Here is a 25,093-nt window from a genome sequence, read left to right as displayed (position 1 = left end):
TTGACTTGACTTGACCTTGTCTTGAATATGTCAAGTCCACTTGTACCGTTACTTCTAACATCCCCTGTTTACGATATGGGAAGAGTCACTTAGTTGATTGTTTTGAGCCTGTTGTGGCATCCAGTCAGCTCCTCTGGGAAAGAAGACATTCAAGGTTGTCATCGTGGAGCTTTTGGGATAAATGGAGGATGAGTAGCTAGCATAGCTTGACTTAAATATGTCTCTAATGTAACCACTGAATGAAATACAGATGGGGCCCATTTTGAATTGTACAATACACAAATGTACAGTTTTCCTTTGGGGCACCGATTGGCCTTTGGAGTGTTTTTATTTATATCGAATAGGGCTGGGGAATCTAGCAGTGTGGCTAATATGAACTGGAGGTGACCAATGATAGCTGCTCTCTTTGGCAGCTCTTCGCTGCAGCTGTCCCCGCATCTCAGGATAGCGGCTAAGATCGGCCCTCCGGGTCAGACACTCGCAGGATACGCCGCCCCGTTTTCCCCACCATGGTGTCAGATCTAACGAGTTTAAGCATGGTCTACTTTAGACGGTTAAAACGTACTCGGATTTGTGTCAGGGCTGCAGTTACACAAGAATGGAGAGGATGCGGATACACAGGAGCGACATCTGTTGTGTCATTAACACCCCCTTGTGGTCAGTAGCGATACTGTAGTTAAGTCGATTTTGGTTTTCTACGTTACACATGGTTAAAATATGGTAAACTGGCATTATTTGATTATATTCAAATCAGTCGGTATACCATATTTAATCATGTGCAACCCATAAATAAATGTATTTTTTTCCTCTTTGGTTTGCTATAATAGATCCCAGTCGTTTTCTATTTGAGCAACGGTTTGGATGCGATCATTCTTCTGATCAAACTACTCCTACCCAACATTGAAAAGTACAGCAGCGTCTCCGTGTGGCCACAAAGGCTCATTACACAGGAACTGCATAACATGAAAGCGTTTCCTAAAACACAATCAGGCAAAATCAGATGTCTAAATTATTCTGTTGAGCTTCACACATGAAGCTGAACCAGTATGCTTTTTTTTTGTGCATTTTATAAATAATATAACCTGGAAGTGTTGCATGATTTAGCATTGACTGTACAAATCGGCCACAGCGTGGCGACAAAGTCTTTCAAAGTTCTCATGCAGACAAAGTAAAAATAAATAAATAAAGAGTACTATGAAAATACTCGCAGAAATGTAATATAATGGCTAATATTACTACATCTCACTGAGCTAGTTGGAAAGAATTAAAATTTTTATTGAAGTGTACATTAATTCTTTGCTTCCTGTTTAGTTATCAACTCTGTGTGCTTTTATGAAGTATGGATGGAGTGCTACTTTTCTTTAAACTGTTTTTGGTGCGAGGCTAGAACAGATTAATGTCATTTCCTTTCATTTCAATGGCGAAATATACTTTGAAATCCGATTGTTGACCATTCGAAGCATGGCTACTGAACAAAACAAACCCGTAGTTCAAGACGCCACGATATACACAATCTCATGTACACATGCACAGGCAAATGTTTTTGGCATTCTTTCCTTCTGAAGGCATGTTTATTTGGCGCCAACAAAAGGGGGGCAAACAAAGAGGATGAGAGGACTACAAAGGGGGATATCCTCCTTTTCAGTGCGTTTTGTCCTGTTAGCCTCTACACGCTAACATCCTGTTAGCCAAACAGCTAGTGGCAGCCATTGTTGACTGTCTCCTGTGTGTGAGCAAAGTCAAAAGATGGATGACATTCCTCAGACAGAGCAAAACCGCAGCAGGGTGTTAACTTGTTCAACGTTGGGTTTATTTGGCCTTTTTTGTGATGGTTGACTGCAGCGTTACGCTTGCACGGCAATAAGGCGGCGGGCGCAGGTCCAAGTGGCAGCGCCGATGTGTAATCCTGCACATAAACACACGGATGACATTTTGTTTACCTGGTTAGCCACAGACAAAACACATCTGCGGTATTGGGCCAACTAGGACACCAAACATGAAAGGGTGGGACTTTCAGTGCATGACCCAAATAGAGCGTTTTATGTGTGCGTGTTAATCAGGACAGTGATTACAGAACAATTTACTTTTTTTTCCCTCTTATTAGCATAAAATAGTATTACATATTTTTATTGCAACAAACAGAGCCGTATCTTAGAAATGATTTTAATGCCCTGGGCTTGCTTCGTAATCTTTATCGCTTTGCCAAGATGTCTACAAACACCTCGCTCTTGTTTTCCGAGTATTTCAAACTTCAACATCAGCAACTACTTCTTTTCAGAATTCGAAATAACTGCTCAAATAAAAGAGCACATCTCTGTCATTAATATCAGAAAAGTCAATTAACCAACCAGTCCTTCAATGATATAAACTATATCTGAATTTCCACTACGTCTTTTTTGCAATCAACTTGAGCCTGAGTGTGTTTTCATATTTACATACTCCAAAGCACCTAATAAGGACAGGGATGCTTTTTTTTGGGAACTCCACAGGCATCAAATCATCCCTGTCATCATTTATTCAAGCCAAGGAGCTTGCTGGGAACACGTGACAGATGTCTGCAAGATGGAAATAAAAAGAGGGGGATAGGCGCGTTTGGTAAACATGGCGTTGTGACGATGAAACTATGAAAGCGATCAATCATCCTCCGACGCCGTAACGCTGTGATTAATCCCATTAGGGCCGAGAATCAAAGGCGGTCGAGATATTGACATGACCATGATCCACTCACAGCCCGTGCTGCGTGATATCATTGGGATGCCACAAATCGAGACTTTGAAGGGAAAGCATCCAATCGCTCTTGCATCTAAAAATGTATTCAAACATCACTCACCAGCTGAAAACATCTCCAAACTTTATTTTTTAATTCTACACTTACAAAAATGTCAGGTAATAAAAAGTTGTTTACTTTACACACATCATAAAAACAATATCATAGAAAAAAAACAAAAATCCAGTATCATTTTCTTGAAATAATGAAGGCACACAGATTCTCTATTTACACAGCAAAGAATATACAGGATATATATTTTTTCGAATATTTGTGAAGGTCACATGATCACCTTAAAATCATCATGAGCATTTAGTGCGACGTTGTACAAAATTGCACGGGAACCAACACATTCAAAAACAAAATATTGTAAATGTCTATAATGTTCTCATTGTAAATAATTTGGAGGGAAAAATGTTGGTATGTAATTGGCATTTTTAAAAATTAAAATCGTAATTAAGGGCAAAATCTAAGCGTCTGTTGTAGCACTTTTTTTTTGTACAAATTCAAACTAAATCTCAATTTATCGAGAACATGTTTGTCGTCTCCATGCTTCCAATGAGTGACCCTTTTTACAGCCCTACTGTAAAATTGCGATTGCATTGACGACTAAATACAGTATTTTAAAAATAGCAATTAAGAAGACCACAAGGAGAGGCACATTTTTTTTTCTATGTTTTTCATGTCAAAGTTTGTCACTAACGCGATAAATACCGAAAATAAGTGATTTTTTAAAAGTAGAACAAACACACGCACACACAAGTCCATTTCTGCGTCCCAACCTGAGACAATGACTTAATTAATCGAAACATATTAATTTTTTTAGCCATCACAATGACACTTGATATTTTTTTACCTTAAAGCAAAAAAAATATAGATAAAATAAAAGCTTACAAATAATTTCAGTGTTCATAGTTTTGCTGCTTTCAGCTGTTGCCTCGACAACCTGCAAAGACCAATTTAATGGTCAATAACACGTGAAGGGAAAAAACATTTCATTATATGTAGCACTTGTTTGTTTTTTCAGGTTGACCGTTTTTTCTTTGCACATTTTGTTCTGTGCTAGCGAGAGAAAATGGCAGGCCAATTTGGCTGTCTAGACTTATTCTGTGTTAAAATTGACGGAAAAAACATTTTCTCAGCGAGAGTTCCATGCTTTAGATTGTCCGGCAAACTCAACCTTGAGCTTATTTCTCCTCAAAAATAAATGTCCTAATGGGAGATGTGGACAAAAGAAAAAAACGAATGCCTTACTCTCTAGTCAGTGGCCAAATTGTCTCCAGTTCACCTGTAATGCGTTTAACACTCCATTTTTTTGTCGTATTTGTTGCTTCTCCATATCAAGTCGTAGTTGTTTCAAAATTTAGAATTGCCATAACGTCTATGCTATTTTCCATTTCCCGTCTATGGCATGATATATGTTAGCATTAATTCATTAAATAATGTTATACGATTTGGTTGAACATTTTAGACAATGTTTACGTAGTTCTCTGTGGTTGTATGTGTTGCTGCTCGAGGTGTGTGAAGGTTTAGATTTGCTGTAACATCCATGCTAATTTCCATTTCCTATTTTTAGCTTTTCATATTAATTATATTGTTCGGTTGAACGTGTTAGTGCTCATCAGCACCACAAGATGGTGCCAAAATCTATGTAGTATTTGCTATTGTGGCATTTTATTAGAGAGATGGCCATTAGTTGAAGAAATAGGGTATTCATTTTTCCTCTTTGTCAGTTTAGTTTCTTGATGGTGAATGATAGAGAAGCGTAAAATTCCGTAAAATTGGTGTATTGTGTTTAACTAGAAGTATAACTATGAAATTAGAAATATTGTGAAGTTTATTATTGTGTGGTTGTGATTGAGAGCTTTTTAAACGGCCTCTTTGTTCTTGTCTTGTTCCTTAACCTTCAACCCCTCAGCTTTCCTCTCCAAGATAGTTTATCAAGCCCACTGAACAGGAAGTTGGGACAATGTGTTAGACCGCCGGGCAGATAACGCCTCCCTCGAACCCTCCCCCAGATGGACAGGAAATTTAGCTTAGCGCTGTTTAGCTTAGCTCTGATTAGAGGGAGGTTGCAGGGGAAGACCAAGTTCACACGTGAATGCCGACGGGAAACACAAAAGTGACTTCCAGCTATTGTGACAGCGGCCTTCCAAGCAAGAACAGCAATAAACAAAAATACATTCTTCACATTTGAGCGTAGACCTGCACCAAGGCTTAAAGACAACCACTTTTCACATATCATAATTTTCTGACTATAAGCTCCAGAGTACGCCGCAAAAAACAAAACAACATATAAGTCGCACAGGACTATAAGTGCGTTTTCCAGAAATGACTTTCTTCAAGTTTCCTATTTGCATGGCAGCTCGGCATCATAGTGCTCGTTATTCCTTTAAAAAATTCACTCCTCCGCTCATTTTTTTTCCAGAAATGGCTTTCTTCAAGCTTTGTATAGGTCAAAGATGATTTCATAATTAAGGGTTATAACGCCTCGTTTTGCTTTGGCAAACACATGATCTTCCAAAAATGCTGCCCTACTATAAAGTCACTATTGAGCCTTTTCTAGAAATGACTTTCTTTTGTTTATGATTGGCTAAAACGAGTGAATCGTTTGACCTGGTGTCTTTTTACTACAGTTACACTTGGACAAATTGGATTTACTCATCTTAATCTATAACCTCAAACTTTTCGGAATCAATCCGCTGGCCTTTTGTTCCCACCCCATTCAGCTGTTGTCTATTTATTTTCCATGAATGTACTTCCACCAGCTGCCAGTAGCCAGAAGGGATGAGAGGTTAAAGTAGTTGAAGCACCTCCGAGCTGCTGTGCGCTTCCTGAGTTGTGCGCGGCAAGGAGGCCTTTGAGAGTTGAGCTTTCCTCGCCAAACAATGAGCGCGATGATGGCTAGTGTCAAACAAAAAAAAAAACCACGGAAAAGCCGTGTCAGTAATTGTGCTGGACTATTTTCCTTCACTCGATTTCAACAAATTTTTCTCTCCGCTTGCAGTTTCAAAATTGACCGAATGACTTGAAGAAAACGAGCTAAATTTTACTGAGAGCAAAAAAAAAAATAACCAAATAGGTTTGACTTTTATTTAGGCTAAAACATAAATCTTAAAATCTTTGTTTTGCTCGTCTATTTTGGCAGAATTGCTTAATCAACACCAGGTCAAATACTTAAGTTTGCATTTATAGTTACGTTGAAGTTACTTGGAATGTCAAAGTTGAGCAAATTTTCACTTTTTTTTGGGACGGCAAGAACCTATCCTTCATTGTATGCTACAACCATTTTGGCATCTTGATCCCAATGAACTATGTCGAAGTGAGCTGAGGATCTTCATTGGCAGTTTTTGTGTTGATGCGGCCACTCCCACTCATGGGACATCCTTCAATCTGATTGGATAAGAAGAATGAAGCTTGTGAAGTCTCTCCAAGCTCTATGTCCTAAAACAAAAGTGATGCTATCAAAGTTGGCAGTTCCCGCTCAAGTGTCTTGTTGCTGTAGACCGAAGACCTGTTCCTAATGTTTGTAAACAGTAGACGCCATGCTACTTCCGGGTGGCAGAAAACCTCTGACGTGAACTAAAACTAGAGCAAAAACTTGTGTTTTTGGATGTTGCCAGAAGATGAATCCAGTGGAACTAGTGGGTGAGGAGGATACATTGAGGGCGTAGTAGCTAAGACTCTAAAAGGACAGACTGGAAACCAAACTTCCATCAACAGGTTTACGGGACTCGTTTTTTCACAGCAATGTATAAAATCTCAGGTTGGGTTGTTTTTTTTAGTAATTTAGCAAAACATAATGGCTAGCCTGCTAGCTAACGTTAACACTTCACTGCATCCATTTTACCGGCAAAAGAAATCAGAGCAACAGCAAAGTCAATTAGTCAGTTCTTCAAGGTCATGTTAACTATGCCTGAGTCTGCCTCTGTGGTCAAGTTGCATGGAATGGTCGGTTTACTGATCTGAGATTTTGCCACCTGGAAATATATGTGGTGTGATGGTAAAAAGGTCAACTAGTGGTAGTAATCCGACTCTTCCACGCCGTACAGCTCAGCCAGGGTCCTGAACCTGGGGCCCCAGTCGCTTAGGAAGTCGTAGTCCGAGTCTGAGCCTCCGCTTGAGGAGCTTCCCAACGAGCTGAGGCTCCCCGCTATGGATTCGGGGCCCTCGTATCCGTAGATGTGCAGGGTGTCGTACGGGAAGCCTTCGCGGTCGTGGTCCGCATCGTGTTTCTTCACCTGGATCATGGCCGCCATGTCGCCTTTGCAAGCGGAGGCGGGTTGCATTTGGTGCTGGTGATGGTGGGGCTGGGACTTCTGGACCATAGCGTAGAGAGACGGGTGGGGGAGGCAATCAGGGTGGCGGAGGAGGGAGCCGTCGTGGAATGCTGATGTCAGGATAGAAACGTCGTAGCTGAAGGAGAAAAGACGATTTTAGTATTTTGGGAGTCGAACGGGAAATAACAAGGTTTCGTATTGGCCGTGTTGTTTCTTTTCATTGTACCTTTCCCCCCCCAAAAATGTACATGGCCTGATCCGAAAAAAAACAAACAAAAAAAACCAAGTGACTGAAAAGCCACTCCGTGACAGTCTAGGAAAAACAGAAATAAACTGAACATAATCGGTTAATATGGATCGTGACGGTGATGCTATTTGAACATTAAACATGAGCAATGCATTAAGCGGGCGTCTTTTAATAAGCTTCTCATTAGATTAGATTCAGATTACATAAAACTTTTATGATTCCTTTCAGCTAAACTAGGTCACTAAATGATAGGACGCGGCAGAGGGGATAAATATTGCAAACGGAGGAGGATTAATACGCCATGTGGCTTTTCTTCAAGTACAAAGTGTCTCTCGCGTGACTAAGTCGCTTAAATAAATATTGATACGCGCAAAAAAAAGCGGCATCTAATTTCGCAAAATGTGGCAATAAGCAAATTTACCGTTTTCATGTTTGACAGCTATAAAAATACCTTAAATGTGATTATTTCATCCTGAAATGTAATACTGTTGTTTTTTTTTAAAATGCACCATCGTTGGCAGCTGTCTTCTAGAATGTTGATGTTTTTTGGTCGTTTATTCTGATCTCAAGTCATTCTTTACCGTACTCCATGAATATGTCCACGTTTTAAGACCATCAAAAATGATTTGCGATCACGAATTTTATTTCATGACACGCAATTTTTGACGTCGACATACCCGTTGGTGTCCATCTCGCCTCCGCCTTCCTCGTCGTAGGTGACGAGCTGCTCGTGGATCTCGCCGCTATTCTTCATACCGGCCAGGGAGTCTTTGTGGTAGCGCTTCTTCATCACGAATAGGATGACTATCACTGCAAGACACACGACAGACCTTTTTCAGTTTTTTCGGGGGAGGGAGAAACTGCTTGTTTCATTCTTGGAACATGAGGAAAAGTTGTTCCGGCAATTTTTAGATGTTTGACAGACAGACGCGATTAACGAGTGCGTGAAAACTTGAGCTGGCAAGATTAAAGCGGTCAGGCTTTTCTGTGAAGATGTGGGGAAATTAGGGCAGGAATGAGAATGGGGCCATGAAGGAAGCGAGCGAGAAGGAAGAGGAAATAAGGCGGTGCGCTAACGAGGGAGCCAGCTCGGAAAACAGAGGGGAAAGTGAGCTGCCGAATGGTTTTAGGTGTCTGCAAAGTTTGCCTCCAGCGCGAGAAGCTCGAAAAACACACAGCGACGACTCGGCAAGGACGGCGAGACGGATGGAGGGAATATCAATGAGGAAGAGGTGGGAAAGAAGATGGAAGGGAAGAGACGGGAAGTGAAGGACATAACGTGAGAAGTTACGGAAGGAGGCACGGTGCTAAGGGCAAAAACCAAGAGAGGGAGAACGGAATCAATGAATAAAAAAATGGGCAAGAAAAGACGTTTCATTTTCATCAAAAGAAAGAATGGATGAAGTGAATGACAAAGCAAGCAAGGGATGAAGAAGGAGTGAAGGACAAAAAGGGGGAGAAGTGAAGGACGCTTCTGACATTAGATTAAGGCCGCACGCTTCGGGGTCCTGATATGAACTCGTCTCTTTCTTACTCTCTCTCCGGACGTTCGACATTCGCTTTGCCTTTTAGCGCTGGGCGAGCGTGCCTCGTTCCGCTATGCTTGGGAAAGCAACAGATTAATCTTTTACAACACATGCTCCGCACTTTATTAAGCCTGACAGATAGCCGACTCAGAAGAAGGGAAAAAAAGGGGAAGCAAGACGTGCAAACCAGTGAGAAAATGTTCTCCGTTTTTTTTTTTTTTTTTGTCAAGGGGGTCAAATACGACTAGTGGCGAGTAGGGAGCTAATGCGATGGCGCTAAATTGCTTCAGGGCACGACAGATAACGACAACAGCGTTAAATAGTTAATCTGGCCTGTGGTGAGAGAATTTGATAAAGAGAAGGAGACCCGGTGGGGCTCCAGACGAAAAAGACCGAGCGGAGCGTATTAATAGTTCATCCACTTAATGTTTGCCGCTGTTTGATAAGCAGACGGCACCTAAAGTACTGATAAACTCCTCATTAACTCTGCTATTCTTTACCATTTTTTCCCACCATTTTCCATTCCCAGTTTTCTACCCCAAGATCCCTATCCCACACAACCACGGTGGACTGTCTATTTAATTAACGTGTCAAGTTCAGATGTCCGTTCAGTTCTGGAAACACAGCAACTGTCGATACCTGTACTCAAGTACGACAAAATATTTGTATCGCCCCCCCCGCCCCTGCAGTGACAAGTGTGTTGAATGAGTCAGAACGCCAAGAAGGGAGGGGCGAGGGTAAGGTATCAAAGAGAATAGCAACGAGTTGGAAACCGCGGGCATTGTTTTCCGCATCTGTCTCTCCATTATTCATTAAACCGACAACACCGGGAGGCGGTACAATTCTTCCACGGGAAATCTTATCCGCGGGAACGCAAGGGCGAGAACACGACATGAATTCCGAAGGGGTTGAACTCGACGCTAATTTCAGGATTGGCCATTTCGAACTGACCCAAGATGGTGAGTATGCAGAGTAGAATAGCGATGAGGACGTGGACGCTCACTCCCATCTTCTGCGCCTCGGCCTTGCACTGAGTTGGGATGCGTCTGGCGTCGCAGCGGCACGCCTACGAAACACCACATCGTGTCAATTGAAGGAATCGCCAGGTTAAGTCGCAAATACCGACCTTGATGGCCAGTTTGGTGACGCTGGACTTGATGGGTTGCCCTCCGTCGCTGATCCTCACGTCCACGCTGTAATCCGTGGGGTCGTCCAGGTTGAACGGTCCCTGATTGACCAGGACGTACGCACTGTTGTCTGGACACAAATAGACGACAAGTATTTGTTACTTCCCATCCTGGTCAATGGGCAACCTTTTAAAGACAAAACAACCAAGCCAAGAAACCAACGTAAAACTTCCGTCTAACAATGAACCCATTTGTCAAGCGGTCAGAGCTTCCTGCTCAGGCCTGCGATTTTTTTTTTTCTCTCTCTCTATTGGCTTGAGGAATTTCAGAGTTGACAATGGCAGGAAAACGGGAGCCTGGCCATCTCAAAGGAGCACAGAACTCAACTTTAAAGCGATGTTGTTGACGTTCAAACTCCGGGCAATATTCTCTTAAGTCACGAACCACATTTGCACAGGTTTCCTGAGGCTGCTATAAATTTTGTTCAAACGGACGGCAATCGGCATAGCCAAAGCTAACGGAACCAAGGCTAAGAACTTGAGCGCAGACCGATTCTGTGACTAACGTGAGCGCAAACAATCCACAAAATCATGAAAGTTGCAGTACTGCAGTGTTGTGCACCTCACCCAAGTCGTCCCTCGCTACTCGCGACACACTTCACAACACAACACAACACGATACATCCCACCAGACAGCTTCTATTTTATCTTGTGACCGTCCAATGAAAAACAAGTCGTGTCTCAAAGGGCATGTCAATAAAAGATCTAAACATCTCCTGTCCTGCACCTTCCCGCCTCGCTCGTCTTTGTTTGGCGGGAAAGTCTCCCCGGATGGCCCCGCATCCCTTCGCAGTCTTTCTTGTCACTCTCTTTGTTGACTCTCGTTATCCCAACTCGCCGCACTTTTGTGTTTACTTGGCCGTCTAATGTGGAGGAATCCATGTTGACGCCGGTGGCTGTCACTTCGGAGCCATGGGGGAATGTGACGAGAGCGGTTGGAGGTTAGGTGGCAACTCGGACCAGGGCGAGGTGGTGAAAGCGGCCTTGTATGCATGAATATTTGACAGGACCTTCACTTTGAGGCTCTTGTGTGTGTAAAGCCAGTGTTAAGTGGTGCGAGGAGACGACACATGACATGTTGTGAAATGCACTCATCGCTCATGTTGCCACCTCCCTCGTGTCTTTTTAAAGCCTGCCAACCATCCATCCTTTGCGACGTCTCTTTTTTTAAAATGTCTGAGAGGAATTTTACTTTTGCATGACCTTGTCTAGTTCCCTCTCACTCTTTATCTATCCACTTCCAGAATTTTTACATTTTTGCAGTATAAAGGCAAATGGAAGAAGTTTTCCTTCCCCTTTCACATTTCATGGCCGATTTAACCGTCAATGTTTCCAAAATATTCAGCTGGCCAAAACTTTACTTGGTGAAAATCAGATTCTGAAATGATCTGTCTGGTTCTCGCTCTCTCTCTGTTTGATCACCAAATGTCGGCGAGCAATTTTACTTTCTGTCTGACCTTCGCTCATTCCTTCTCCTTTACTTTATAGCTTTCACCTTCTTCGGCAGTGTTCCCAAAGCTTTATTATGTCAAACGAGTCAAACGTAGATTTCAAAATGTTCAACCGAACTATATAAATCCGTCTAAATGAAAGTCTGCTCGTTTCATGCCGTCATTTTATGGAAAACGCCATAGGCTGGGCTAATGAAATTAGCATCAAAGGTATGGTTCTTATAAATCTTCAAACATGAGCCACCCATGAAGCAGCAACACAGAGAATCCTTCTCTGCGAGAACAGCAAATATTTCTGGGGGATAAGGCAACCTCTTCTTCTTGTCAATTACACTCAGTGCTGCCTGGCATGTTGTGGCACAAAGTGGTACTACACTACGGTCATAAAATACAGTACAATAGTAAAAAATAAAGATAGTAAGAAAAGAAAAGAAGCATATTTCAGCTCCTTGTTAAAGGATATTTGTCAAAATGGACATATTTCGGACTTTTGAGGCTCTGCTGAGTGCCATTGTCATTATGATTCGTCATCCTGGATCCAGTGAACCATCTCCCTTAATTCTCATCGCCCTCGGCTTCCTTTCATCTTTTTCCTCCAAATCATCCTCATCTGTCTTCCCTCCGTCATCGCTACAGCATGTCGGGCTTCCCTCGGGCACCAGCGCACAGGAAATGGATGAAGCCACTCCCCCCTTCCTGTTTATCTTTCTCGCACGACGCGTGTTATTCCAGGTTCGACTCGGATTAAAAGGCAACGCTTCACCTGAGTGTCTCGTTTGATGACACCTTTACTATTCACTTCATTTTTTTCTTCCATTTTTTTCTTCCATTTTTTTCTTCATTCATACGATCAGTTTGGCTCGAGACGTCCAAAGACATCTGATGCAACCACGAATCAAGCGTTACCCTTTGACTAATAGCTGAACATCCATGTTTGAACCAAATGGTGGGAGGTTCACTTTTGAAACATTCAGGCTTGGATTTTTATATTTCATATTGGACATGACAGCTACCGCTCTGAAATTATTGTGTGAATTTTAAAGAGCAAGTTCCATTCCAATTCAAACTATTCACCTCATTCGAAACACTTGGAAACCGTTTCTACTACTCCCAAGATCAATTTAATTCATTCGAAAACATTTAGCCTCACCTCTTTCGCATTCGTACATAATTTCTACACAAATCGCATTTTCTCGTTACACAAAGCCTGATCTCTGTGTGATGAAAACATGCCTCGCAATTTATTATCACCCATCTGTCTATAATATCTCAAATTGGAACAAGATCCAATACTTCCGCTATGAAGAGGTTAACGACACATAACAACTGTCATTTTTGGACAGACATTTCCCATTGCAGTGAAAATCTCGTGTTTCATGTCAAATATTCAATGTTGAGTTACAGCTGTGATTTAACGACACCCATCTGTCTACTATACCTGGTTCACATTTGGTAGCTGTTGTGCAAATTCCCTAGTCCTGGTCCAACTCTTGGAAATGGGCCACCTCCCCAAAATGGCAACAACAAAATAAATATTTTCGTTCATGCATTCCTGATTTTGTATTAATTGGACTCAGTGGAGACAGATTCGAGTAAAATGTCACCTTAAAAAGCTGAATTGGTACCAACACTTTTCTTAACTTATTTGTTGTACAGGAGGACATCTGTAAAATATTTGCTGCCTCCAGTTTCAGACATTACTGAGCACACAGACAAGCTTCAAAGCCCCTGAGTGGGTGCCAGAAACAAAATGTAGCCATCTGAATGACTTCCATGTCAGCATTAAGAAAGAGACAAAAAAAAACAAAAAAAAAACGGCAACTTACTGCCAAAATCTCTGATGGAAAAGTTGGAGCTGGGAGAAGCCAGAGTGAAGGTGAACGAGGCCGGCTGGTCGTCCTCATCGGTGGCCCTCAAAGTTCCGATCACCTGAGGAAACAAACAAACGCAAATTGTGAAAAAAAACAAAAAGTCTACAATAGTCCGCATATCCCTCAACAGCATCATGACGCAAATAAAGTTCAGCTTTTCAACTTTAGTTAACGGTGGTACAAGTTTTTCGAATGATCGAAACTTACCGTGTTTGCGTTGTCATTCTCGCACACAAAGATCTCGTCCACATCCAGTTGGGGCTCGTTGTCATTGACATCCTCCACGACAATGTTGACTTTGACAAAAGACTCCAAACCTGAAATCAACCAGCAATCACTGAGCTGCCTCCAGGCGTTGCTTTTGACTTGGCTGCCGACTGAAAAGAAATCAACTGTGCTCTGTATGAAATAATCCCATCTGGATTTGTCACATGGCCTTCAGTCAGACATTGATTATTCCTGACTGGTTTTCAGGATGTCTCCTTTTATTGCCTTAAAATAAATTGTCATTTTGAGGGGCCTTGCCAAATTCAGACCTGGAGCCTTTTTCATTCCTCTATCATGAATAGACCCACAAATTGTAGCAATAACCTTCCAAATACTATAATATATCAAATATAATCACAAGGACATAAGAATAGACAAAAAAATGCAAATTGAGAAATGGCTTTTGATTCGTCATTCAGCGCACCTCCCAACTTTTTCGTCCCGGTTCATTCCAGCGTTCAGCTTTAATTTCACTTTTATTCCTCCCAAAGCTCTCTGCAGATGTTGTTGTCATTGGCTGAGATGATTAAGGCCAATGGACAAAAGGCTTTCTATTTGCAAGCTGTTTATTTGTCACATTAAAGCAGCCTCACTGTTCGTCGCCTCTTTTAATGTCTTCCATTTAATGTAGCGACTATCTTTAGTGCGTGCGGTTCACTATAACGGAGACCTTGTCGAGGGGGGCTCGGGGGACCATTGTGCGCCCTAAACATGATGACAAACCACGAAAATAGATCTTTGAATGCTGTTGGCTGCCCGTCTAAAAATACAGACTTTGCTTTGGGAGGATGCAGATGAACAAAGAGACGGCATAATGTGATTTTCTGCTCGCACTGAGGCTCGGCCAGGTGCGTTGGCAAGGTGTCTAATGTTTTTTTTTTTTTTTTCCTTTGGTGATTGACTACATGCTGCGTTTCCAACATATGCGAGAGAAACTGTGAGTTTGGCCTCTGTAACTCTCTCCCCGAGTGCATGTTATCCGACACATGGCTTCCATTTGCCTGTGAGGAGCTTTTGTTTTGAATTCATAAAAGTGTGTATGTGTGCAAAAGAGGGTGTGTTTATGTGTGTGTATGACGCACCGCTTGGCTCCTCTTGGGCTTTAACTTGGAACATGTGTGTGGCCTCCAGCTCGCGGTCCAGAGTCCTCAGGGTGGACATCTGCCCTGTGATTGGATTGATAGCGATTGGACAATCCTTGTCCAAGATCGAGTACCTTGAGGGCAGTCACAGAGTAGCAACTCATTTTCCTGACAACATTCGTTCCTCCCGTTCACCATATTTCCCTCCATATTGTCAATCGGGTCATAAAACCATGGCCGCGTATTTGCCGCCGGTGCCGCAATCGATTCTTACCGGATACCCTTGCCAGCTTTGTCCGGATCTCTGGCGCTGACGATGCCGATGTTGTTGACCAGTCTTTCTTCAGGCACTTTGAAGGTGTACATCGGCTGTGAAAATTCCGGCGGCTCGTCCACATCCAAGACTTTAACGATCACCTGCACATGTGGACGTAATCATCATATGTTGATAAAGTCTTTAATATTCTGAAAAAAACCTTCCAGGGTCTTTAATTTGGTGGTGTTTTTCATTCGGCAGATTTTAAGTTAGCCTTGGTTGTTCTGAGCGGCCCACTGTTGTATGGTGTTCCGCAGGGTTCAATTTTGGGGCCCCTGCTGTTTCCATTGTGTTTTTTAAAAGAAAGCAGTGTACTTTATGAAGTTATTGATGTCAGCAATATTTACCTGTGCCGTGGTGACAGCAGTGAGCACGTTGTCAGCGGGAAAGCGCAAGTTTCGCAGGTTTTCCCGCACCTGCACACTGAACGAGTAGCTGTTTCTTGTCTCAAAGTCCAGAGCCTGAATAACACCCAATAGACAGTTCAAAAGTAAAGTCTTAAAATAAGAAACAGTGAAACTCAAAAAATTATGTTTAATTTGAATAAATTTTAGTTATACAAGAAGCAAGTAGTGTTTGGGTGATTAGAGGAGTGTTGTACTATTGAAAGATTAATGCAGTATTTTTTTTTACAAAGTGCTAAGACTGTTAGATAAAAATACTTGATTGTTTTTGAGAATTTTGAATTTTTGAGAATTTATATAAAAAAAATATAGAATTTTTAAATCGGTGGAATGCGTTTTGTGCTTTCCAAATGTATTCAATCCGTGCTTGTGTTCCGCTTCCACTTTGATGTGAACAAACATCCAGTGCTAAGCACCGCAATTCTCCCCTTTCCCCTTCCTGTTCCAGTTTCTTGGGGTATTAGAAGCAGATCACTTTACCTTTTTTTTTTTATCCACGGACAGGTAGACGAAACGTGCGTCTAACTGGATTATTCCCGCTCCCGATCATTTCCGAAAGCAGCCTGTAAACACCTTTAACGAGCGTGCGGCCCATCGCCGACTAAACGGGCCGCGGAACCGGAGGATTGCGCTTCCCTTCCATGCCGTTGGAATACATTTTGTGCTCTGTGATGTCTCTTAAATACTTTATCTGAAACCTTGCGAGTGTGAAATATCTCCACTCAACAGACGAGCAATGCCCTACATTGTTATTTATCAAACCGCCCGTGTGAATATGCGCGAGGGCATTTCAAAAATGTGGCTTTTGCCTCGGATGCTTATGTTCTTTCTGGCTCGCGGATGTTCTGTAATGCTCGTGTGCCACGTTCTATTTATGTGCCTGGAGTCAGCCGAGGATAAAAACGCTTAAATGTCACATCAAACCACAAACCTGTGTATTTGGAACTTAGATGAGCCTTCCTGTTTGCAGGGGGGGTTGGGACCAAAAACAAATACGTCGACTCTATCCCCAGTAAACGTGTTCCAGATGATCAGGACTATAGATACTCTTTCTTAGATCCATGGTTCGAAATAATTAGCTCATAATTACCTGTCTGAGCATGAGGTTGCCGTCCTTCCTAGGGCCGAGCTCCACGTAGAATATTTTGTTGTTGTTCGGCAGAGAGAAAATGGGCTCTTTGTTTTGGATCTGATCTCCATCCTTCACTTCCAAAGTGCCGATCTTTGTGTTCAGCTTGTGGTTCTCCGGAACCTGCACCTCGTACGTCGCTACGAAACAAATACAACACAATTAGTCGTTATTCGACTCCGGTTAAACATAGTAACGTGTCGTCGGGATACTTCAAAATCACTTTTGTGCCAAACCGTCGTGTTTACACAAATGGGGAAACACGAGCAATTATTTCATTCCCGGAAGGCCTGTTATCTGTTGTTTTACCCCCATTTGCAACACTTTGCTCTAGAAAGTACTCTAATAGATTAAGACCAAAAAAAAAAAAAATGAATTCACCAAGAATGAAGATGTATATCCTCGTTAAACAAGCTCGAGAAGTGTGTTAAAATACAGTACGTTACAAAATCACAGTGATCCCTACATCTGGTGAAGGAGGCGATGTTGTCGTTAATGTCGCCGACGCTGATGGTGACGGAGGTTGTAGCCGTGCTGCCGGACGCCATTCCTCTCATGTCCTGAGCCCGGACCACCACCATGTACTGACTCTTGGTCTCGCGATCCAGAGTGCTCACCTTGCAGCTGATCATACCTGGACGCACGTCAGTTAGTTAAGGCACGCTACAATGCTAAGAACTCTTGCTGACGATAGACCTGTTAAGATTTGTTTATAATTTGGTTTAGAAAAAAGGTGCAATGAGCTAAAACCTGTGATGCTGTCAATTTCAAAGGCAGACAGGTCACCGTCGGGCGTCAGAGAGTAGCGGAGCTCGCCGTTAGCGGTGGTGGGGTCGTCGGCGTCCGTCGCCCTGACCTCGACCACTTTGGTGCCTGTGAAAACAATAAGTGTGACAGTCCAACTTAATACTTCTTTATTGATTTATTGATTAAACAAAAAATAAAAAGAATAATTCCTTCTATAACTGTACGTACCTATGATAGACCTCTCCAAGAGGGATCCGTTGTAAGTTTTAGGAAAGACGGGGGTGTTGTCGTTGATGTCGGTCACCTGGACCACAAAGTCTCCCGAGTCCTCGATGAGTTTGTTGTTGCCGTCGTACATCCTGGCGGTCAGGTGGTACGCACTCTTCTCCTCGCGGTCCAGAGACTTGCTGACAAACAGGTCACCCTTGTGGTCCACGGTAAAGATGACATCTGCGCCTTCGCCCTCAATTTTAAACCGCTTCACCTCCACTTTCTGACTGGATTTGAGCTGGACAAAGGAAACAGAGTGCCTAATTATGTAAAACTCCTCCACAAAATTCTGCATAATCCGTCCGAGTGGATGATCATTTTGAATATGCGGTTGGGGGTCATTTTTGGTTTACCTGTCCGATCTTGTAGGGAATGGGTGCGGGTTTCTCCTCTTCCACATAGAGCGAGTTCCAGATCCACTCCCGCTTCTTCCGTGATAGAACAGGATAGGTCTCCTTCCTCACAATCTCCTCGGCAAGTCCTTGCCGCCTCTCCTTGCCCACGGCCGAGTCCTCGGAAACGCCGGGTGAGACGGACCAGGCCGCGACGGCCAGAATAAGCCCCGCCGTCCAGACCCGGAGCAAAGCCATGATCTGAGCAGTAGGGATGAAGAAATGAAGATCAGGAAGAAGAAGAGTGTGACATTAAAACCACTTATCAACTGTGTGCACACAACCCGCAAGTCCTCCACGGCCTATCGTGGACAACCAGGACTCTTAAAGCTCCTCAGAAATAGGACCCGGTGGAACATTTAGGACCAAGCATTTCACTCCGGAGGCCGCGGGGGGATTTATTAAACACGCCGGCCCACTTTTAACCGAGCACTCAGGACGCGCTCGTCTTTATCGGACACTTAGCAAGCGACGGTTTGACATTTTCCGACGATTCTTGTTCTCGCTTGGGAAGATAACTGGAAGAAGTGCTAAAAGGACGTGATGAAGCATGTCCGCCATGTGGGGGAAAAAGTTCAGCGGGGGTTGACGTCATCTGGCAGCAACCTCGGTGATAAAATACACAAAAGTGAACATTCCTGATGACTGACTTCACGATGTGAACGCCCTGATTTTGATACACCCTCGATACTGATAATAAATGAAGCTCGTAGTTAAAAGCGGAACATTTTCTGCATGAGAGGAACTAAAGAGAAACAAGCGAGGAGAGCAGGCTGGTGCCGCTCCAACCAAGAATTATTGCGTGACCTGATAAAGCCTTCTCGGATAAGAGGTGAAACATCCTTAAAGACAACCAGATCGCTCCAGTTGCAATGGATTTTGATAACCCTGAGAATAAAATGAACCGTCTTTATCTCATTTTGTGTGTCAACCTATCCCAGCGTTGTCCGTGTCGTTGTCGATCTCTAGCCGCTGTATAGATTATGGTATCTTATTGTCTGTCAGCCATTAGCGGCCTGCAGGGAGAAAGCGGGATTAGGATGCCGGGATTACCGGCCCGCCTCTCTTTAATGGCCTAATCTCATATTGTAGCGACCCGTCGTGCATGACCCCCCCCTCACCCGTAAATCAGCTCAAACAAAGACGCCAACCAACACTTTTCATTTGTCCTCCTTTTTGCGTGCCAGTCTTTTCTGTCCTTTCACGGCTAAATTAATTAAAGTGGAAATGTGATGACTTTTTTTTTCCCCCTTGAATTATTTGCTGAATGAAATTGAAGCCAAATAGTTTACCTTGAAAATGTATGCATCTCATTTATTGCCGCCTGCAGACTTCTAATCATGTGACTTTTCTAAATGAGAAAATAGAAATACGGCATTCAAGGTCTCTTTTATTTTGACGATCAAGCGCTTGAAATAACAACGGATTCTTTCACGGCAGATATTCCAAGGACATCTAATAGAACCAGTCTCGTTAAAGTGCATATTTAATGTCTACAGTAAATGAGTCACTCTTTCATACTTTGTCTCTCATTTCTTGCTCAATGCATATGAGGCCAGTTACAATATGGTTTCCAGAAACGGCCATTTTGTTTTTCCAGGAGTGTTAGCCATTCCCTTTAATCAGCCACAGGAAGTGTAAACACAAAGCCTTCTGGGAAAACATGCGTAATGAAGACCGGTCATTAGCGCAGGAGGACACGCCCTTCCCTTCCCTTCCTGCTTTTCCATCTGTGGACGTGTGCGTGCTTCCTCCTCATCCTCCTTCATTCTCCCACTTTTCTGCCGACATGTCATCTGTCTTGAGCTCGTCATCCTTCCGTCACTCATCCTCTCGTTCACATGGAAGCTCGTTATTTACTTTTATTCGGTTGACTTACACATCTGGCAGCATTTGCAATGAAATCTCTCATCAGAATTTCATAAAAAATATTTTTAGGAAATGACATACTTGAATACATTTATAATGGAATTTATAGTTTGAACTGATATGATTACTTTCAACTCAAGTTTTTAATTGAGCTCAGGTTCTTGTTACGAATGTGCAACACAATTTTTGTCTAAATGAAGATCCTCAACTCACTTCAACATAGTTCCTTGGCCTAAGCACATCGACGGCAAATCGCTTTTTTATTCATAAATCTGCGATTGTTTTAATTCCATATAGTTTCGTTATTAATAGTGCCGTTTCAACGCAATACAGTAACAAACTTCATATTTGTTGCTCACACTACATAAGAATAAATGTATATATCTTTATTTATGATAACGTGCTGAAAGATTTTTATACCTGTGCTGTTGCACCTGCTATTTTTCCTTCTTTTTCACACTTTCTGTGCGGTAATTATCGTCTCATTAATTTCCACCTTATTTACCACAGAAGTGCAAAACGAATAAACAAGTTCCAAGAATATCTGTAATTACATCTGAGCACTGTCCGCAGGCAGCAGCTGTGGCGTGCACGTCAGCATATAACCACGACGACGACATGCTTTCGGTCCGTGGCAGATGACTCCGACCTACCTTGCGCTACGCTAGCAAAAAAAAACAGCCAAAATGTTGTCGTCTCGCATTCTCCTCTGTCGAAAATATTTCAATTCGCAATTAATGTTTATTTATTTACGTCTATTTATTAAGGCGTGGCCTTGAGTGATCATCAGGTGCGAGGTTTGAAATGATTCAATAAATCAGATTATTATGTGTATACCCAAATAAATATACCTTTGCTCATCCACTCTACCCCGACGACATAAATTGACAGGCAGAACATTTATATGTTTTTCCACTAGATGATAGAATGTACGATTCAATTTGATATATTCCAACTGAATGTTTTTTTGTTTTTTTTTTGTGCACATTTATAACGTCAAATAAGTTTTGACTATTTTGGTTGCCACTGCTCCGAAAGCAAAACAAATAAAAAAAAGTTATGCTTTCTGTCATTATTGTTTCGGGTTGTAATGGCTGCTTCTCACATGCTAGCGCCACTTTTATCCTCCTACAACTGTGTGGGTGTGTGTGTGTGTGTGTGTTGGGATTAAAACAGGTTTAATCACATAGCAGATTCTAACAATCTGTCTGTTTGCAAGTCACACCAGCTCACACACACACGCACACACACACACAAGCTTCATTTGGTCTGACACTAATAGTTGATGTCCTGATGAGAAAATTGACGGTCAGCTTTTAATAGAGACCAATTACGGCCCATGAATGGAAGTGAGGATTTTTAACGTGCAGAATAGTGAGAAAAATGACAAGCCATCTTTCGACTGACTTCTGGCAATCGAATGGACGTCATTATAGACAACTTGTAGAAGTTTGGAGCAATTTAGAGTAAGTGCTCCTTGATCCCTGTCAAATTCCACACCTATTATACATGTCATTTTCCGTGAGCTAACACTCCGCAGGCGCCACATCGTAATGCTTTTGTTTTTAGCAAGAGAAGGTGCAAAAAAAAAAAAAAAAATCCAAAATGCACACTTCACAGGTGTTAAAAGTGGAAAAAAGATTTAGTGAGTGTTCCTAAAGTACCAACAAAAGATCACAACAAAAGGCAGGGAAACAAACAATACAAGAAAGTAACAGTTTACAATCTCAGCAAAGCTAGCAATAAAAGGTCAGAAAAAGCCAAGAAATAAAAAAGCACGGGCTCCATGTCGCATGAAAAAAGGTCAAGCTTACAAACATGGGCTGGGGTCAGACATAGCAGTATATGAGATTATCTTACAAAGGACAGCGGCGGCCGCAGACTATTTATACAAAAGGATTTGGGCACAGGTGGAGACAAAATGGCCGTACGCTCTTGTGAACTCGCCAAGTGCGGTCTAGCAAAAGATAAATGCGAGAACGCTCTTTCTAAGAGCACAAGTTTCTTTCTAAATCAAAACAGCTACTATTTTCTTAGCCAAGCCTTCACAAGTTTTCAACTGATGCATCTTTAGTTTAAGCTAGCTGATAAAAACAACATTTTGTGCATTCTTGGTTCATTCAGACTTTCAAGTGGGACAAAATTAGGATTCAACTGATAACGTTTTGCGAGGGCATAAGAACAGAAAAGAATGCAAATTCAGAAACGGCTAATCACGATAATGAGGAAACGGAGACAGGAAGTAGAGCCTTTGAAATGAGAAGAAATAATTACTGCAAAATAAAAGCAGCATGAAAGACTCAAAATGGAAAACTAAAAAAAAAGACTTTCAAAGCTTTACAAGAGTTTTTGTAACATGACAACCATGATATAATTGTTATAACTATTATCTTTATTGTGCCTACAAATTGTCAGTCCAAATAAATCAAAGTTGATCTTTCCTGAAGCAATCAGCCAGCAACTTTCGCCGAGCCGCCTTCGTCACAGCTGGACAGCCTGTCGAGCACTCTGACATCCATCTGAACGAATGCGTCTAATCACGTACGTGCGTGTGCGTCTGCGCATGTGTGTGCACGAGCTTGCGTCCACGTAACGGCGGGACAACCAAGTCTCCCAGATGGCACCCAAAGGATTTTCCCAGATTTTTTTTCCCCCATCTTTGCCTCTCCAGGAATTAGACCAGTGGCTTTAGTTGCATGGATGGCTTCCGACGCAACGGAACAACAAATCAAATCACGTCCATCTCCCTCCAGGATGCAAATCCATCGAGGGAGGAGCGGGGGTGAAAAATATCAAGTTGTGCAAATACAGCAATTGAAAGACGCTTTAAAGTGTCCTCTCTTGTTTGATGGCAACAAATAGTCTACTGAGCGTCTAAAATCTTCTTACATAAGTAAAAGAAAATTCAGTCATTCGTCACTCCCTGCGTAATCCAAATTTTTTTCGGGGGGAGCCTACCAGTTGTCAGTCGCTGAAGCATTCGTCTCATCTCGTTTTGTGCTCAGGCCAAAACCATGTCTAATTGGAAAATGTTTCATGTGGCGCCATCTAGTGGTATCTTAAACCCCAATTAACTACAGCAGTGGCTACACCCGGGAGCCTTCAAGGGTTAATTTGTTTGGTTGAATTTGTTTTCATTAGTGGGGGAAAAAAAAAAAGTTATGGAACGTTATGATAGTGCGTCACATAAAAAAAAAAAGTGACAATATATTTAATTGCAAAAATTGAGGTTTTTAGCTGTTGACGGGAACACAAGATATGAAATTTTGCATTGGTTGTTATTAGATAATCTGGCTGTACCTAAGAGTTCTGTAAGTCGAGTGAAATCTCCCGACCTTATCTTTTTTAAAATATCCATCAGAATTTTGCCAACAGACTATGCAGGTGTACCTAATGAAGTGTCCCATGAGCAGAATCAAAGTCTTACCTCTCAGTGCTGAAGCGTCCGAGACCTCAGAATCTTTTGCGAGTCCTTCCGAATCCTTCCTGATCCCGTATAGGTTCTCACTAGTATTGATTCCTTCCCAACGTTCCTTCCAAAAGTCGAAATCCTCCCAAAAGAAGTGGTGACGCCGTGCTAAACACACTTCCAGATAGCAACTGGAGAATATTTTGGGAGCACCAACAGGTTCTCCTCCTCCTTCTCCTCCCCTCAGATTGTACTTCACTCTTAACGTCTTTCGCCCCAAACAAAAAAAAAAGGTCACTACCCACTTCCCCTTCCTGTTATTGTGTCCAGTCCTGCTACTGTTCGTCTTCCTGTCCAGGAGGGAAAGACCACCACCACCAAGCAGCAGACGCAGTTACACTGAGCTTTTTTTGGGAGGGGGTGCGCTTGGTAGAAATGATGGAGCGAGGGAGAGAGAGAGTGAGAGAGAGGGAGGGAGGGATGCAAGGAAGGGAGCAGGGGAGGATGATGGAGAGCAAGGTGAGAGAGTGGAAAAAGGGAGGGGAGAGAAGGAGTGGATTTATTATTCATGTGTTTGCGATAAGGATTAAGTTAAACAGGTTATTGGGGATAATCCACAGAGATTTCACCACATGAGGCGGCCGTGCGTGTGTGTGTGTGTGTCTGTGTGTGTGTGAGAGTCAGACAAAGATCTTGTCTAAGCCGGCAAATGAGATGAGAGCGACGCCCTACCAGACACACACTCACACTCGCACACATTTTTATGATAATATCAGTGTTTTGTGCATGCGTGTGTGTTTGTGTGTATAATTTTGTGTGTCTGTTAGTGTGTTTTTGTGTGTGTGTGCATTTTTCGAATAAAATATCATGCTGTCTCACTTTGCCATTTTCCCCTCCAGACGATATTTTTTTTTCCCCTCAAATTGTCGCCTTGCGTGTCATCGGGTGAAAATAGGGGAAAACAAATATTGACTTTGAAATTCCCTGAGTGGATAAGTGCATTCCTAAATGTTGTTATTTTCCTTAAACCTTCTCATTATTATACAACACATGTTTTCTTCCCTGGAGATGTTTTTAAAGAAAGCCTCTGAGTGAGTGAAATGTGGATTTGACCCATCTTTGGTTCGTTGGCTTTGATCTTTGAGCCAATTGCAGTGCACCGATAGTTTTGTTTTATTTTATTTAAAAAAAAATACACCCCCAAATGCTCAATCCTGTTTATTGTTTCCTTTTGAGTGACCGTAATAGTTCATAATAGCACGCTAACAATGTTACTTAAAACGATATGAACTTGCTAGCTCAAATTTCAGACTATGCTAACAGTGCTAGCAAAATGTTAAGACTATACTTTGAATATTTATAATACTGCTACTCTTATGTTTCAAAATCATCTGCCCATTAATAATCCTGAATATTATTAGCTGAAGTTGCTAACATTATATAACGAGGTAAAAGTAAATAGAAAGCAAACAGTCTTTCTAGTCAATGCTGTCGTCCTTGATTCTGTATGCTACATTTGCTTAAAGCATTTTATTTAGAGTTTCTCGTGTCACTTCAAAGCTCTGCTTCTGTCTTTTAATTGACTTTTTACCCAAAAAAAAAAGTGTCACAATGTGTTCGTTCCCGGAGTTTGATGGATTTAACGACCCTTGCCCAATCAGAACCCGCGGGTGGGCGGGATTAAGAAACTGATTAAGTAATCTGCTTGTCATCCCACAAAGTCACCATGATGAGGTTTGGAGAAGCTCGTTGAAAATCACTGACGCTGTGGGAGGTGCAACGAGCAGGCAATTAACTCTGGAGCGAACCCCCGAGGCATCAACTTTCACACATACTCACACACACTTAAACGACAGAGTGAGATAGCTGTTCAGCTTGCA

The 25,093-nt window shown here is 42.3% G+C and overlaps 1 protein-coding gene and 1 long non-coding RNA gene across 2 annotated transcripts in view; one reads left to right on the top strand and one right to left on the bottom strand.

Annotated features, from left to right (window-relative positions):
* Positions 1–25,093, top strand: part of LOC125978533 (uncharacterized) — a 61,128-nt gene that overhangs the window by 14,466 nt on the left and 21,569 nt on the right. The gene's annotated exons all lie outside the window — the stretch shown is intronic.
* cdh5 (cadherin 5) lies at positions 2,835–23,610 on the bottom strand. Its single transcript, XM_049735915.1, has 15 exons — positions 23,232–23,610; positions 17,897–18,136; positions 17,502–17,781; positions 17,277–17,399; positions 16,993–17,160; positions 16,488–16,666; positions 15,341–15,454; positions 14,952–15,094; positions 14,678–14,811; positions 13,536–13,645; positions 13,284–13,386; positions 9,947–10,077; positions 9,772–9,886; positions 7,972–8,104; positions 2,835–7,183 (listed from the first exon to the last, which is right to left on the bottom strand). The coding sequence occupies exons 2-15, from the start codon at positions 18,131–18,133 to the stop codon at positions 6,784–6,786; spliced, it is 2,370 nt and encodes a 789-aa protein (XP_049591872.1). The 5' UTR covers positions 18,134–18,136; positions 23,232–23,610; the 3' UTR covers positions 2,835–6,783.

Source organism: Syngnathus scovelli, chromosome 12 (genome assembly GCF_024217435.2).
Source record: "Syngnathus scovelli strain Florida chromosome 12, RoL_Ssco_1.2, whole genome shotgun sequence".
Lineage (NCBI taxonomy): Eukaryota > Metazoa > Chordata > Actinopteri > Syngnathiformes > Syngnathidae > Syngnathus > Syngnathus scovelli.
The sequence above is the reverse complement of the archived record's forward strand: the minus strand, read 5'-3'. Positions and strand labels throughout refer to the sequence as shown.